Source organism: Heterocephalus glaber, unplaced genomic scaffold (genome assembly GCF_053883595.1).
Source record: "Heterocephalus glaber isolate CG9 unplaced genomic scaffold, H.glaber_assembly_v1.0 deba00000621, whole genome shotgun sequence".
NCBI classification, from domain to species: domain Eukaryota; kingdom Metazoa; phylum Chordata; class Mammalia; order Rodentia; family Bathyergidae; genus Heterocephalus; species Heterocephalus glaber.
Genome location: NW_028258153.1, coordinates 17,970,750 through 17,985,883, shown reverse-complemented (window position 1 = coordinate 17,985,883; position 15,134 = coordinate 17,970,750). Strand labels below are relative to the sequence as shown.

Genomic DNA, 15,134 nt, shown 5'->3' with positions numbered 1-15,134 from the left:
TTTCCATTTTCTTTTTTTTTATTAAGTTTATTGGTACATTTTAGGTATAAAATACAGTTACATTCATCATTAGGATCTTATACCTTTACAAGATGTAATTTGGTTTTTATTTTTTCCCCTTCCTCTGCCCTCCCTTCACCCCCTCCACCCTTCCCTATTTGCAAAGACGTTGTTTACATTTCTTTTTTCTTTTCTCATATTTTTCCTTTCCCTTCTTACCTTTCCCCTAGCCCTCCTACTTCCCCTGCTTCTTTAGATTTTTGGTTCTTATTATACAATATCAATTATACATTTTTAAAATTACAATACAAAGATCTAGAAGACATTACCACAGATTTTACAGAATTTAAAAGGATACAGAAAGCACATTACAAAAATCTTTTTTTGAAATAAATTTGACAACTTCTAAGAAGTACCTTGGAAGACAAATTAATGAAACTAACTCTGAAGGAAATATAAAATTTGAATAGCACCTATTAAAGAAAGTATATTCCTAGCTTGAAAACCTACCTACATGACAACAACAGGCTCATATACATTTTAACTGATAAATTACATCAAACATTTAAAGCAGAGAAAAAAAGGAACACTTCTCTCCTCATTTTAGGAAATCAACATTGTGCTAATCCTAAAACTGGATAAAGATAATAGAAGAAAAAAGTATGAAATAGATAGAAATTTGTTTAACAAAAAAATCTATTAGAAGTCAGATCTGGCAGTATGTAGAAAGTGGTTTTGTTATAGGGATGGCAGTGTTGGTTCAGCATTGGAAGATCCATCCCAAAAGTCATCATTTTAACAGAGGAAAGGAAAAAGTCATATGATCCTGTCAGTAGTTGCAGAAAAAGTATTGGACTAAATTCTACAGCTGTTCATGGTAAAAGCTATCAGAAAACTAGAAGTAGAACAGAACCTTCTCAACTGCTCAAAGACATGTACTCCATACTTCCAGCAAAAATGCCTTATATGAATGGAGAAGATATAATGCTTTCTCCCTAAGGTGGGGAACAAGGGCAGATATGCCTACTCTTCATTGTCCATTAAACTTTGAAACATAGGCCCAAACCAAAGTAGTCTGGCAATAAAATGACACAATTAGGAGTGAAGCTCAGCCGGTCCCAGCACCCGGAAGGAAGCTCCCCTGCTGCCATCCCAGGCTCCTAGGGCCAAGAAGGTGAGCCGGTCCCAGCAACCAGAAGGAAGCTCCCCCGCCTCCATCCCAGGCTCCTAGGGCAGTGACATTCAGCCAGTCCCAGCACCTGGAAGGAAGCTCCCCTGCTGCCATCCCAAGCTCTTAGGGCACAGAAGGTGAGCCACGTGGGTGCCAGAAGCACCCCCCACCCCGTGGAAATGAGAAGACACATAAACAAGCCTCAAAAACAGACTTCCAGATCACCTACAGCAACCCCAAAGGGAAACAAGATGGAACGATCTGATACTCAACCACCTGGACTCTCTGAATTGGCAACAAAAGAGGTTCTGGGAAAAATGAAATCAGAAATAATTACTCAGATAACAGCAAAGATTTTGCTCATGGTGCAAGACATGATTAATAAATCTAGAGAGGACACAGATAAAAAAATAGAGGATCTGAGGAACATGATGGAATCCCAACATAGGAAACAAATGGAATCCATAAAACAGATACAAACAGATTTCCAAGGGATTAAAACTCCATCAAAAGTCGGCGCAGCAGAATGAACCGATGTGAGGATAGAATTTCACATACAGAAGATAAGATTGGAATTAGTGACCAGGAAAAGAAAAATTGCTTTAAAATTGTAAGGGAACATGAGAAATCAATCCAACAGCTGCTAGACGATGCAAAGAAGAATAACATAAGACTGATTGGAGTCAATGAAGAAAGAAGAGAGAGTGCAGATGACATAAAAAAATTCTTCACAGAAGTGATGGCAGAAAACTTCCCAAGGAGGGGAAAAGAACTTGACATACAGATAAGTGAGGCATATAGGACTCCAGCTAACCTTAATAAAAAAAAAATCTACACATAGGCATATAATAGTTAGGATTCCAGAAATCCAACAGAAGAATAAAATTCTACAAGCAGTGAGAGAAAAGAAACAAAGCACATACAAAGGAAAGCCCATCAGAATCACATCAGACTTCTCAATGCAAACCCTCAAGGCAAGAAGAGCTTGGAGTGATGTATTTCAAGCCCTAAAGGAAAACAGCCTCTAACCAGATTGATGTACCCTGGAAAACTATCTTTCAAAATTGATGGAGAAATAAGATACTTTCATGATAAAGAGCACCTCAGGAACTTCATGAATACCAAACCGGCAATCCAAAAAATTTTAGACAATACCCTAGGAAAAGACAATGAGGATCACAACCCCAGGAAACCCAGCAGAATGAATTCGTTGGTCATGACAAATTAAACACAAAGGGGGAGAATCCAACAAAAAGAAAAAGTCATGACAAGGCTTTTAAAACTTTTGACTTCATCTCCCTAATGAGTGTATAATTCAATCTTGTGATTGTACTGATTAGTATTTTTCTGATTCTAGAATTGCACACCATTCCTTGTGCTATACTGGCTATTTATCATCTTCTTATGTCTACATTTTAATTGGGTTGTCTATTAATGAGCTCTAAGAATTCTTTATGTATTTTGCTCATAGGTTATATGCATTGTAAATACGGTCAGTTTAAGGACGACTTTTCATTTTAATGATGCCATTTAAAGTTCTAAATTTTGATGGAATCTCATCAATTTTTTTTCTTTTATACATCATGGTTTTTGTATCCTAGGCAGTTCTTGCCTACCTTGAATTCATAAATATTTTCCCTTATAATTTCTTCTTAAAGTTTTATACTTTTAGGCTTTCTTATTTAGGTTCATAGATCCCTTCAAGTTATTTTCATGTATGGAAAAAAAGGGTTGAGGTTAATTTTTTATGTATGGATACCAGGTGTTCTAGTGTCATTTGCTGAAGACACTATCTCTTCCTCGGCTCTTGAATCACGTTTATATTCTATAAAATGCTAAGGTTAAATAATCTTTCAAAACTCAGTGGACCATATATGTGTGTTTCTATTTCTCGATTCTCTGTTTTATTCCAATGATCTATATGTCTTTCCTTACACCAACACTGCCTTGATTACTGTAGCTTTAGAAGAAGTCTTAAAATTGGGTGCTAAACATCTTCCAACACTGTTTTTGTTTTTGTTTTGGCTTTTCTGGGTCCTTTGTACTCCTACATAACTTTAAAATTTCAATATCCAATTCTTCATTTATAGCAAGTATACACAGACCTGAATTTTAATATATACCTTATGTTTTCTAATCCTGCTAAATTCAAGTACAAGTTCTAGGGGCTCCTAGAGATTTCTTAGTATTTTCTCTGTAGATGATCATTTCATTTACATATAAAGATTTTGCTTCTGCCATGCCAATCCTATCCTAGTTCTGTCATTTTATTGTCAGACTCTTTTGGTTTAGACCTATGTTTCAAAGTCTAATGGACAGATGAAGAGTAGGCATATATGCCCTTGTTCCCCACTTTAGGGAGAAAGCATTGTTTCGTCTCCATTCATAGAAGGAGTTTTTGTTGGAAGTATGGAGTACACGTCTTTGATCTGTTGAGAAGGTTCTGTTCTACTTCTAGTCTCCTGATAGCTTTTACCATGAACAGTTGTAGAATTTAGTCCAATACTTTTTCTCCAACTAGTGACAGGATCATATGGCTTTTTCCTTTCCTCTGTTAAAATGATGACGTTTGGGGGTGGATCTTCCAATGCTGAACCAACACTGCCATCCCTATAACAAAACCACTTTCTACATACTGCCAGATCTGACTTCTAAGAGTTTGTTTTGTTAAACAAATTTCTATCTATGTTCATACTTTTTTCTTCTATTATCTTTATCCAGTTTTAGGATTAGGACAATGTTGATTTCCTAAAATGAGGGGAGAAGTGTTCCTTCTTTTTTCTGCTTTAATTGTTTGATATAATTTATCAGTTAAAATGTGTATGAGCCTGCTGCTGTCATATAGGTAGGTTTTCAAGCTAGGAATATACTTTCTTTAATAGGTGCTATTCAAATTTTATATTTCCTCCAGAGTTAGTGTCATTAATTTGTCTTCTAAGTTTCTTCTTAGAAGTTGTCAAATTTATTTCCAAAAAAGATTTTTGTAATGTGCTTTCTATATCCTTTTAAATTCTGTAAAATCTGTGGTAATGTCTCCTAGATCTCAATATTGTAATTTAAAAAATGTATAACTGATATTGTATAACAGGAAGAAAAGGTCTGAAAGAGCAGGGGAATTGGGAGGGGTAGGGGAACAGAAAAAAGGGAAAGGAACAAATGTGAGAAGAGGAAAAAAAAGGATACATGGTCTTTGCAAATAGGGAAGGGTGGAGGGGGTGAACGGAGGGCAAGGGAAGGGGAAAAAAAATAAGAACCAAGAGACTCATGTAATGGTACAGGATCCCAATGATGGTTGTAACTGTATTGTATGCCTAAAATGTACCAATAAAGTTAATGGGGGAAAAAATGACACAATTAGGATAGGATTGGCAAGGTAGAAGTACAATCTTTATATGTAGATGGAATACTAAGAAATCTCTAGGAGACCCTAGAGCTTGTATTTGAATTTAGCAGGATTACAAAACACAAGATATATATAAAAATTCAGGTCTATGTATACTTGCTATAAATGAAGAATTGGATATTGAATTTAAAAGTTATGTAGGAGTACAAATGGCCTAGAAAAGTAAAAAGAAAAAGAAAAAAAAAGTGTTGGAAGACGTTTAGTACCTAATTTTAAGACTTCCTCTAAAGCTACAGTAATCAAGGCAGTGTTGGTGTAAGGAAAGACATATAGATCATTGGAATAAAACAGAGAATCTAGAAATAGAACCACACATATATGGTCCACTGAGTTTTGAAAGATTATTTAACAGCAGTATTTTATAGACCATAAACTCAATTCAAGAGCAGAGGAAAAGATAATGTTTTCAGCAAGTGGCACTAGAACACCTGGTATCCGTATATAAAAAATTAACCTCAACCCTTTATTTCCATACATAAAAATAACTTGAAAGGATCTACGAACCTAAATATGAAAGCCTAAAAGTATAAAACTTTAAGAAGAAATTATAAGGGAAAATGTTCATGAATTTAGGGTAGGCAAGAATTTCCTAGGACATAAAAAACATGATGTGTAAAAGAAAAAAATTGATAAATGAGGTTCCATCAAAATTTGAACTTTAAATGACATCATTAAGAAAATGAAAAGTAGTCCTTAAACAGGCCATAGTTATAACACATATAACCTATGACCAGAACATATGAAGAACACAGCTCATTAATGGACAACTCAATTAAAAGTAGACACAAGAAGATGATAGATAGCCACTATGGCACAAGGAAAGGTGTGCAACACTAAAATCAGAAAAATACTAATCAGTACAATAACAAGATTGAATTATACACTCATTAGAGACATGAATTTAAAAGTTTTAAAAGAACAAATGTCAGCTTAGGTATGAACCAGTTAGAACTTTCTAATACTGCTAATGTGAATTTAAAATGACAAACCATTGCGGAAAACAATATAGAAATTTCTTGTATTACTGTTAAGAACCAAGAGTCCTGTTCTTGAGTTTTTACTTGAGAGGAATGAAAACACATGTTCACAATGGATTTGTACATGCAAGTTGACTATCCCTTATCTGAAATTCCTGGTACCAGAGTGTTTCAGATTTTCATTTGAAATCCACTTGATCTGTAAAGAGGATAGCTACTCCTGTTTTGTTTTTTTTTTTTTTTTTGAGTTCCTGTCACATGGAGTATTGTTATCCACCCTTTAACTTTCAGACTATGAGTTTCTTTTTGAATTAACTGTGTTTCTTGTATGCAGCATACTGCTGGATCTTCCTTCTTGACCCATTCTGCCAGTCTATTTCTTTTGATTGGTGATTTGAGACTATTAACATTGATGGTTATAACTCGTACATATTGTTTTATCATTATCATGACTTTTTCTGTTTGTTGGATTTTCCCCCTTTGCTTTTAATTTCTGGTCATGCCCAATGGATTCATTTTGCTGGGTTTCCTGGGGTTGTGATCCTTGTTGTCTTTTCCTAGGATATTGTCTAAAATTTTTTGGAGTACTGGTTTGGTATTCATGAAGTTCCTAAGGTGCTTTTTGTCATGAAAGTATCTTATTTCTCCATCGATTTTCAAAGATAATTTTGCAGAGTACATCAATCTGGGTTGGAAGTTGTTTTCTTTTAGGGCTTGAAATACATCATTCCAAGCTCTTCTTGCCTTGAGGGTTTGCATTGAGAAGTCTGATGTGATTCTGATGGGCTTTCCTTTGTATGTGATTTGTTTCTTTTCTCTCACTGCTTGTAGAATTTTGTTCTTCTGTTGGGTTTCTGGAATCTTAACAATTATATGCCTAGGTGTAGACTTTTTTTTGATCACAGCTACTTGGAGTCCTATATGCGTCCCTTATATGTATGTCAAGTTCTTTTCCCCTGCTTCGGAAGTTTTCTGACATCATTTCTGTGAACAGATTTTTATGTCATCTGCACTCTCTCCTGTTTCTTCATTGACTCCAATCAGTCCTATGTTATTCTTCTTTGGATCATCTAGCAGCTGCTGGATTGATTTCTCATGGTTCCTTACAATTTTAAAGCAATTTTTCTTTTCCTGGTCACTAATTGCAATCTTATCTGCTATATCTGAAATTGTGTCCTCAAATTGGCTCACTCTGCTGTGTAGACTTTCAATGGAGTTTTTAATCTCCTGGAAATCTGTTTGCATCTGTTTTATGGATTCCATTTGTTTCCTATGTTGGGATTCCACCATGTTCTTCAGCTCCTCTATTTTTTAATCTGTGTCATCTCTAGATTTATTAATCACATCTTGCACTATTGGCACAATCTCTGTTGTTATCTGAGAAATTATTTCTTATTTCATTTTTTCCAGATCTTCTTTTGTTGCCAGTTCAGGGAGTCCAGGTGGTTGAGTATCACAATGTTCCATCTCATTTCCCTTTGGGGTTGTTTTAGGTGATCTGGAAGTCTGGTTTTGAAACTTGTTTATGTGTTTTCTCATTTCAACAGGGGTCGGGGGGAGGTGCTGCTGGCACCTGTGCGGCTCACCTCAGTGCTCGGGGTGGGTACGGCGGCCCAGAAGCCTCCTCTTGTGTGCTGGGAGTGGCTCACCTCCTCTGTGCTTGTGGGGGGTACAGTGGCCCGGAAGCCTCTTCTTGTGCCCTGGAGCAGCTCACCTCCTCTGTGCTCACGGGCTACTCCTATTTTCTTTTCCCTTCCTTCTTTTTCCTCTCCCTGCTCTGTTGTTCCTCTTCCAATTTGAACATTTTCTACCCATTTTCCAATACCTATTATACATTTTGGTCCTTATTTACAATTTTGGCTTCTCACAACAGAGAAACAATGCAGTATTTAAACATAAGTGTCTGATTTATTTCACTTAAGAGTATGATCTCAATGTGCATCCATTCACCTATTAATGCCTCAAGTTTATCATTCATTCTTCATAGTTGAGTAGTATTCTATTGTATAAAACTACCACATCTTTTATATATATATATATATTTTCATTAAGTTTATTAGTACATTTTAGGTATACAATAGTTACATTCATCATTGGGATCTTGTACCTTTACATGATGTATCTTGGTTCTTATTTTTTCCCCATTCCCCTCCCCTCCCTTCACCCCCTCCACCCTTCCCTATTTACAAAGACTTTGTTTCTATTTTTTCTCATATTTTTTCTTTTCCTTTATTTCCTTTCCCCTACCTCTCCCACTTTCCTTACATCTTTAGACCTTTTCTTCCTATTTCACATTATCAATTATACATTTTGATCCTTATTTACACTTCTAATTTTTCACATCAGAGAAACTATTTGGCATTTACACATGTGTGTCCTATTTATTTCACTTAAGAGTATGGCCTCAATGTGCATTTATTTAGCTATAAATGTCTCTAGTTTCTCATTCTTTATGGCTGAGTTGTACTCCATTTCATTTTTTAAAAAACCACTTTTTTATCCAGTCTCCAGTTGATGGGTAATCAGGCTGTTTCCACATTTTAGCTATTATAAACTGTACCACTATAAACATGGGTGTGCATATATCACTGTGGTATGATTCTTTTAATTCTTTTGGGAAGATACCCAGCAGAGGGATAGCTGGGTCAAATGGACCTCTAATACTAGTTTTCTGAGGTATCTCCATATTGGTCTCCCCAGTGGTTGCACCAGTCTGCACGCCCACCAACAATGGAGAAGAGTTCCTTTCTCCCCACAACCCCACCAGCATTTGTTATTGGTTGATTTCTTGATAGCAGCCATTCTTTCTGGGGTGAGGTGGAATCTCAGTGTTGTTTTCATCTGTATTTCTCTAATGACCAGTGATGTTGAACATTTTTTCATAAGTTTATTTGCTATCTCTACTTCTTTGTCTGAGAAATGTCTGTTCATTTCAGATGCCCATTTTTGAATTGGGTCTTTATATTTGTGGGGGTTTGATTTTTTTTGAATTCTTTATATAGTCTAGATAGCAGATCTGAGGAACAGCTGGTAAAATTTTTTTTCTCACATTGTAGGCTGTCTTTTAGCTCTGTTGGTGGTTTCTCTTGCAGTGCAGAAGCTTTTTAAAAAGATGAGATTCCACTTGTTGATTTTTTGTGTTAGTTCCCGTGCTACTGAGGATTTGCTCATAAAGTCTTTTCCTATGCCAATGTCTTCGAGAGTTCTACCTAACTTATCTTCCAGCAAGTTTAGTGTTTCTGTTTTAATATTTAGATCTTTAATCCACTTTGATTTTAGTTTAGTGCATGGTGAAAGATAGGTGTCTAGTTTTAATCTTTGGCAGGTTGAAATCCAGTTTTTCCAACACCATTTATTAAAGAGGCTATCTTTCCTCCAGTGAGGATGTTGGCTCCTTTGTCAAAGATGAGGTAGCTGAGTATGTCTGGAGTTATTTCTGCATCTTCTAATCTGTTCCACTGACCCTCAGGTCTGTTTCTTTGCCAGTACCATGCTGTTTTCATCACAGTGGCTTTGCAGTATAGTTTCAAGTTGGGGGTTGTGATACCCCCTTTCTATGTCTCTGTTGCCTAGAATTGCTTTTGCTATTCTAGATCTTCTTTTCCAAATGAATTTTTGGATTGCTTTCTCTATAAAACTACCACATCTTTATCCATTCATTGGCTGATGAATAGTTTGGGTGTTTTCAAGATTTGGCTATTACAAATTGTGCTACTACAAACATGGATGTGCATATATCACTGTGGTATGATGCTTTTAATTCTTTTGGGAAGATACCAAGAAGGGGAATAGCTGGGTGAAATGGAACCTCTAGACATAGTTCGTTGAGGAACCTCCACACTGATTTCCACAGTGTTTGTACCAGTCTACACTCCCATCAAGAGTGGAGAAGGGTTCCTTTTTCTCCACAGCCCCACCAGCATTTGTTATTGGTTGATTTCTTCATAATAGCCATTCTCTCAGGAGAAGGAATCTCAGCATTGTTTTATTTGCATCTCTTGAAAGACCAGTGATGTTGAACATTTTTTCATATATTTATTTGCTGTTTCTACTTCATTTGAAAAGTGTCTATTCATTTTAGATGGCCATTTTTGGATTTGGTCTTTAAATTATGGAGGTCTGATTTTTTTTTTGAGTTCTTTATATATTCTAAGTGTTAGCTCTTTGTCTGAGGAACAGCTGGGAAAAATTTTTCCCACTCTGTAGGTTATCTCTTCACTCTGTTGGTATCTTTTGCTGTGCAAAACCTCAGAGCAAAATATAATGCAATTGAGACTAAGAAAACAATACAAAGGATCAATGAATTGAAGAGTTGGTTCTTTGAAAGATTAAGTAAAATTGACAAACCCTTAGGCAACCTTATTAAAAAAAGGAAAGAAAAGACTCAAATCCATGCAATTAAGAATGAAAGGATGAAATCACAACAAATCCTGCATAAATCCAGAAAATCACTGATACCTACTTAGAGAACCTACATTCAAGTAAGATAAAAAACACAGAATGGACAGATTCCTAGACACATATGAATTACCAGCAGCTGAATCAAGAAGATAAAATTTATAAAAATTCTAAGTAACCCAATATCAGTCAATGAAGTTGAAGATGTAATTAAAAACCTACCAATAAAGAAAAGGCCAGGTTCTGATGGATTCACTGCTAAATTGTACAAGAAATTTAGAGAAGAGCTAATGCCACTATTCCTCATACTCCTTAATGAAACTGAAAGGGAAGCAAAACTCCCAAAATCATTCCTGGAAGGAAGCATTACCCTAATACCAAAACTGGAGAAGGACCCAACCAAAAAAGAAAACTACAAGCCAACTTCCCTAATGAACATAGATGCAAAAATCCTCAATAAGATACTGGCAAAAAGAATGAAGCAAATCATCAAGAAGATTATACACCATGACCAAGTAGGATTCATTTCAGGGATGTAGAGATGGTTCAATATATGCAAATCAATAAATTTAATATACCATATCAACAGAACCAAGGACAAAAACCACATAATCAACTCAATAGACACAGAAAAAGCATTTGATAAAGTCCAACACTCATGCATGACACAAACCCTACAGAAAACTGGAGTAGATAGATGTCTTTATCTCAACCTGAAAAAGCCATTTATGACAAACCAACAGCCAACATCATACTAAATGGACAAAATTTGGAAACTTTCACTCCAAAATCAGGAACAAGACAAGGATTTTGACTATCACTGTTCTATTCTCTATAGTTCTGGAAACATTAGCCAGAGTAATTAGATAAGAGAAATAAGTAAAATGAATAATGATAGGAAAAGAAGAAGTTAAATTATTATTATTTGCATATGAAATGATATTCTACACACAAGACCCCCAGAACTCCACCAAAGACTTCTAGATTTAATAAGCAAATTCAGTAGCATAGCTGGATACAAAATCAACAACCTTCACGACCTTCACAATAGCATTGGGAAAAAATAAAATAGGGATCAATCTAATAAAAAAGGCAAAGGACCTTTACATTGAAAACTACAGTACTTTGAAAAAAAAGATCAAAAAAGCTATCTGAAAATGGAAAGATATCACTTGTTCTTGGGTAGGAAGAACCAATATAGTGAAAATGGCCATACTTACAAAATTACTACACAGATTTAATGCAATCCCAATAAAAACACCAACAGCATACCTCACAGAATTAGGAAAAACAATCCTAAAATTCATTTAGAGCCAGAAGATACCTAGAATAGCAAAAGCAATCCTGGGCAACAAAGGCAAGGGAATAGGCATCACAATCCATGACTTGAAATTATACTACAAAGCTACTATGATAAAAGTAGCATGGTATTGGCAAAGAAACAGAGCTGATTCAAAGATGCACAAACAACTCCAAATACACTCAGTCACCTTATTCTTTGACAAATGGGCCAAACACCTTCACTGGAAGAAAGATAACTTCTTTAATAAGTGGTATTGGAAAAACTGCCTTTCCACAGGCAGATTAAATCTAGACCCATATCTCTCCCCACTCACTAAATTAAAATTGAAATGGATCAAAGACCTAAATATTAAAATAAAAACCCTAAACCTATTGGAAGATAGACTAGATAGCACTCTTGAAGATATAGGTGTAAGCAAAGACTTTATGAAAAAAACCTGGATCACACAGAAAATAATACAAAGAATCAACAAATGGGATCACATCTTACTCTTTTCTTATCAATTTAATAATATTTCACTGAGCAAAATGCTAGTGATTTAATCACTAGTGTTTTTATAATGCACGTAAAATTTTAAAAAATTAATTCTGTTGGTACATTTTAGGTATACAATATAATGACATTCATCATTGGAAATTTGTACCTTTATGTAATCTCTCTTGATTCTTATTTTTTCCCCATTCCCCTGCCCTCCCTTCAACCCCTCCTCCCCTCCCTATTTACAAAGACTGTTTCCATTTTTTCATTTTCTCATATTAATTCCATTCCCTTCTTTCCTTTCCCCTACCCCTCCCACTTCCTCTTCCTCTTTGCCTTTTTTCTTCCTATTTCACATTACCTATTATATATTTTAGTCTTTATTTACACATTCAGTTACTCACACCAGAGAAACTATTTGGTATTTGCACATGTGTGTCCTATTTATTTCACTTAAGAGTATGACCTCAATGTGCATCCATTTATAATGCATGTAAAGTTACGGACATTGTTTTCATAATATGGAAAGCACTGTAATAAATTATATTTGATTTCAAGTCCCATTCAACAAATGGTCTTCACAACAGCCTGAAATCAATGCCATTTCTCTGCCTTATCATGATTAAAATATGTTAGTCTGCACAAGAATGTAACTTAGGAGGTTTAAGTATCTACAATTTTAAATAACAGCTTAAATTTTCAGTATTCTAGGGAATATATACTCTGCAACTTGGCTTCTATTCATACATCTGGTCAAGTTCCTCATAAACGATCTTATGGTTTTTCTCAGTTCTCTGACAAGGTCTTTAGTGGCTCAATAGGAATAAAGGGCTACTAATCAGATACCTAAAGAAGCAGTCTAGCTAACTAGGCCTCTTAAGAGATCTATTCAGGCTGGGACTGAGTTCACCAAGATTATCTGGGCAATGACCGGGGTGTGCCATAGTCATCCGTAGGGCTAATGTTCCATCCTGATTAGCTCTGTAGTGCCGACCCCATCTGTTTCAGCTTTGTCCCGCCATCCACCAGACATACTGGCAATCACACAGCCAGACAACACAGGGCCCCAACCTCCCTCCCCAGTTCTACTCCCTGTTTGTGTCCTAGCTGCACTACTTGTCTTCTGAAAACCATTTTTTTTTACTGCCCCAGTTTTGTATATCTCGATATGCCTTTATTTCCTAAACTATCTCCTTTTCCATGTTCTTTTCCCTATAATGGGTGACCTTTCACAATCTCCTTCCTGTGCATTTTCATACTTTCTTTTCTCTTAATTATGAATCATCCCTCATCCTTCCAGAACCAATTTCCATGTCATCTCTCCTGGAAAGCCTGTTAGGAGATAGCTACATACTCACATTATACCCTGGACCTCTTTCTATCATAGCACCAACCTCTTGCCAGGGTCCAAATGTTTGTGTCACCCTTCTACCCGAATTCATAGGCTGAAATCTACACAGCAGTGTAACTATGCTAAGAGGATGGGCCTGTGGGAGGAGATTAGATGAGGAGGGCTCTGCTCTTACGAATGGAATTGTGTCCTTATAAAACAGTGCCTTGATCTTGGACTTCCTAGCCTCCATAGCTGTTAAGAAATAAATTTGTTGTTTATAAACCACTTGGTTTATGGTATTTTCTTATAGCAGCCTGAACAAACTAAGATATCTCTTAGTAGAGCAATTTTATCTTTGCTTTGCTATTTCTCATGCTAGATGGCAAGTACTTTTGAGGGCAGGAGCCATCCTGATTTATTTTTATGTCCCTAGTACCTTGCAGGGTTTTGATGGTAAGATTCCTATAGTATGAAATTTACCTTCTTACATTTTTAAGGATAGAGTGTTGTCAATTATGTACACATTGCTATACAGATCTCTAAACTTTTTTTTCTTGCCTAACTGAATGAGCACAGTTTCTGAATAAATATTTATTTATTTATCTTTAGTCATCTTAGGTTCCAGGCAGATTTGAAGGAATGATTGCTTTCTCCTTTCTACATTAAAGAGTCTTTCCTTTCCTTGTGAGTTTTTAGATTGCTTATTGTACACTTCTTTACCTTTTGATCTACCTTGTTGTTCTATTTTATTATGCTTTTTAATTGATCATGTATTTTGGCATTTCATAGTCTCTTGGTTGCTTTCTCCTAGATAGTGTGTGTGGCCATTATTCCCTTAATGTGTTCCCCAAGATCTCTCACAGAAACCAGGACACAGAAGATACTAAAAAAAATCTGGTCATTTCCTTCAAAGACTTAAGTATATTTTAAATATAATTTTTTGAGTACAAGATAAGCCATTTTATGGCTAAGGGAGGATTAAATTTCTTTCTTTGAAATGTAATGTTAATCTTTTGGTTAAAAAGGCAGTTTTTTTCACTTGAGTATACCTACCATTTGAAAGTCTGCATTCTTCCTGGTGATCTTCAGAGATGGAGAAAATTTCTTCATCTCTTTTGGCTACTTCAGTTTCTAAAAGCCAGGAAATTAGGTATTAAATTAATTGAAGGGATTAAACAAAGCTCATACATGATTAATTTCATTAATAAATTACTAAGTAGAGATCTCCAAACTGTGAGAGGCTACAATGCTCTGATTATTTTCAATGCTCTGAATTTGGAATTCCTTGCACAGTGGCGTTTTTTTTTTTGGTGGGGGGAATAAAAGTAACAGAGTGAAGGTCAATAATATATATGGTGACCTTTGTTAATTAGAACATAGCATATAGGTCAGGTCAATTTATTTCATAAATATCTTTAATGCAGACATAGATGGGAAACTTAGGGTTACCTACCACTCCATGGAGTCAAATTTAGGATGACAGTTTTGTAACTCATTACGATGAAAAGAATTGTAGCTCTAGTCTGCCAAATGCAAAGTTACCCAAATGGCTTTTTTATGAGAATAAGTTTAACTAACTAAAGCAACTTCCCATTGGACTTCTACATAGCCTTCTCTGCCTGCACTTCTACCTTCTTTCCACCCCTAGGCTTTGTTTGGCCCACTCCTGGTGACCTAACCATCAGTCTCCAAATTTCCAGACCCCGCCTTCTGCTCACACCCTCTTTATCTCAATGTCCCTTTGCCCTTCCTCCTTCTGCCTGTACTTTGGCCTCACTGAATCCTCTTTGTTCTCCACTTCTACCTTTATTCTGTCTTCTGGCAGGTCCTTTTCACCAGTCCATTCTGAAAGGCAGCAGCTATTTCCATTGGTTGGAGTCTGCACCATAGTGGTTGTTAGATACTTTCTGTACCAGTGCGGGCTCTTTTATTTCTCTGTATTTTTCCTTCTCTATGCAACATACACCCTAAAAGTTCATCATTTAATCTGCTTCTTCTACTACCCTCAACTTCTCTGCTTCACTTCCTTCCTCCCCAAATGCTAAGTAAAGTAGCAAAGCAGGACTCATTTT

The 15,134-nt window shown here is 35.9% G+C and overlaps 1 protein-coding gene across 2 annotated transcripts in view; it reads right to left on the bottom strand.

Moving 5' to 3' along the window:
- Positions 1–15,134, bottom strand: part of Mdh1b (malate dehydrogenase 1B) — a 38,369-nt gene that overhangs the window by 2,574 nt on the left and 20,661 nt on the right. For both annotated transcript variants that reach the window (XM_004851155.3, XM_087206236.1), the window contains one exon: positions 14,116–14,193. In XM_004851155.3, the coding sequence (XP_004851212.1) occupies positions 14,116–14,193 (78 nt within the window). The remainder of the gene's footprint in view (positions 1–14,115; positions 14,194–15,134) is intronic.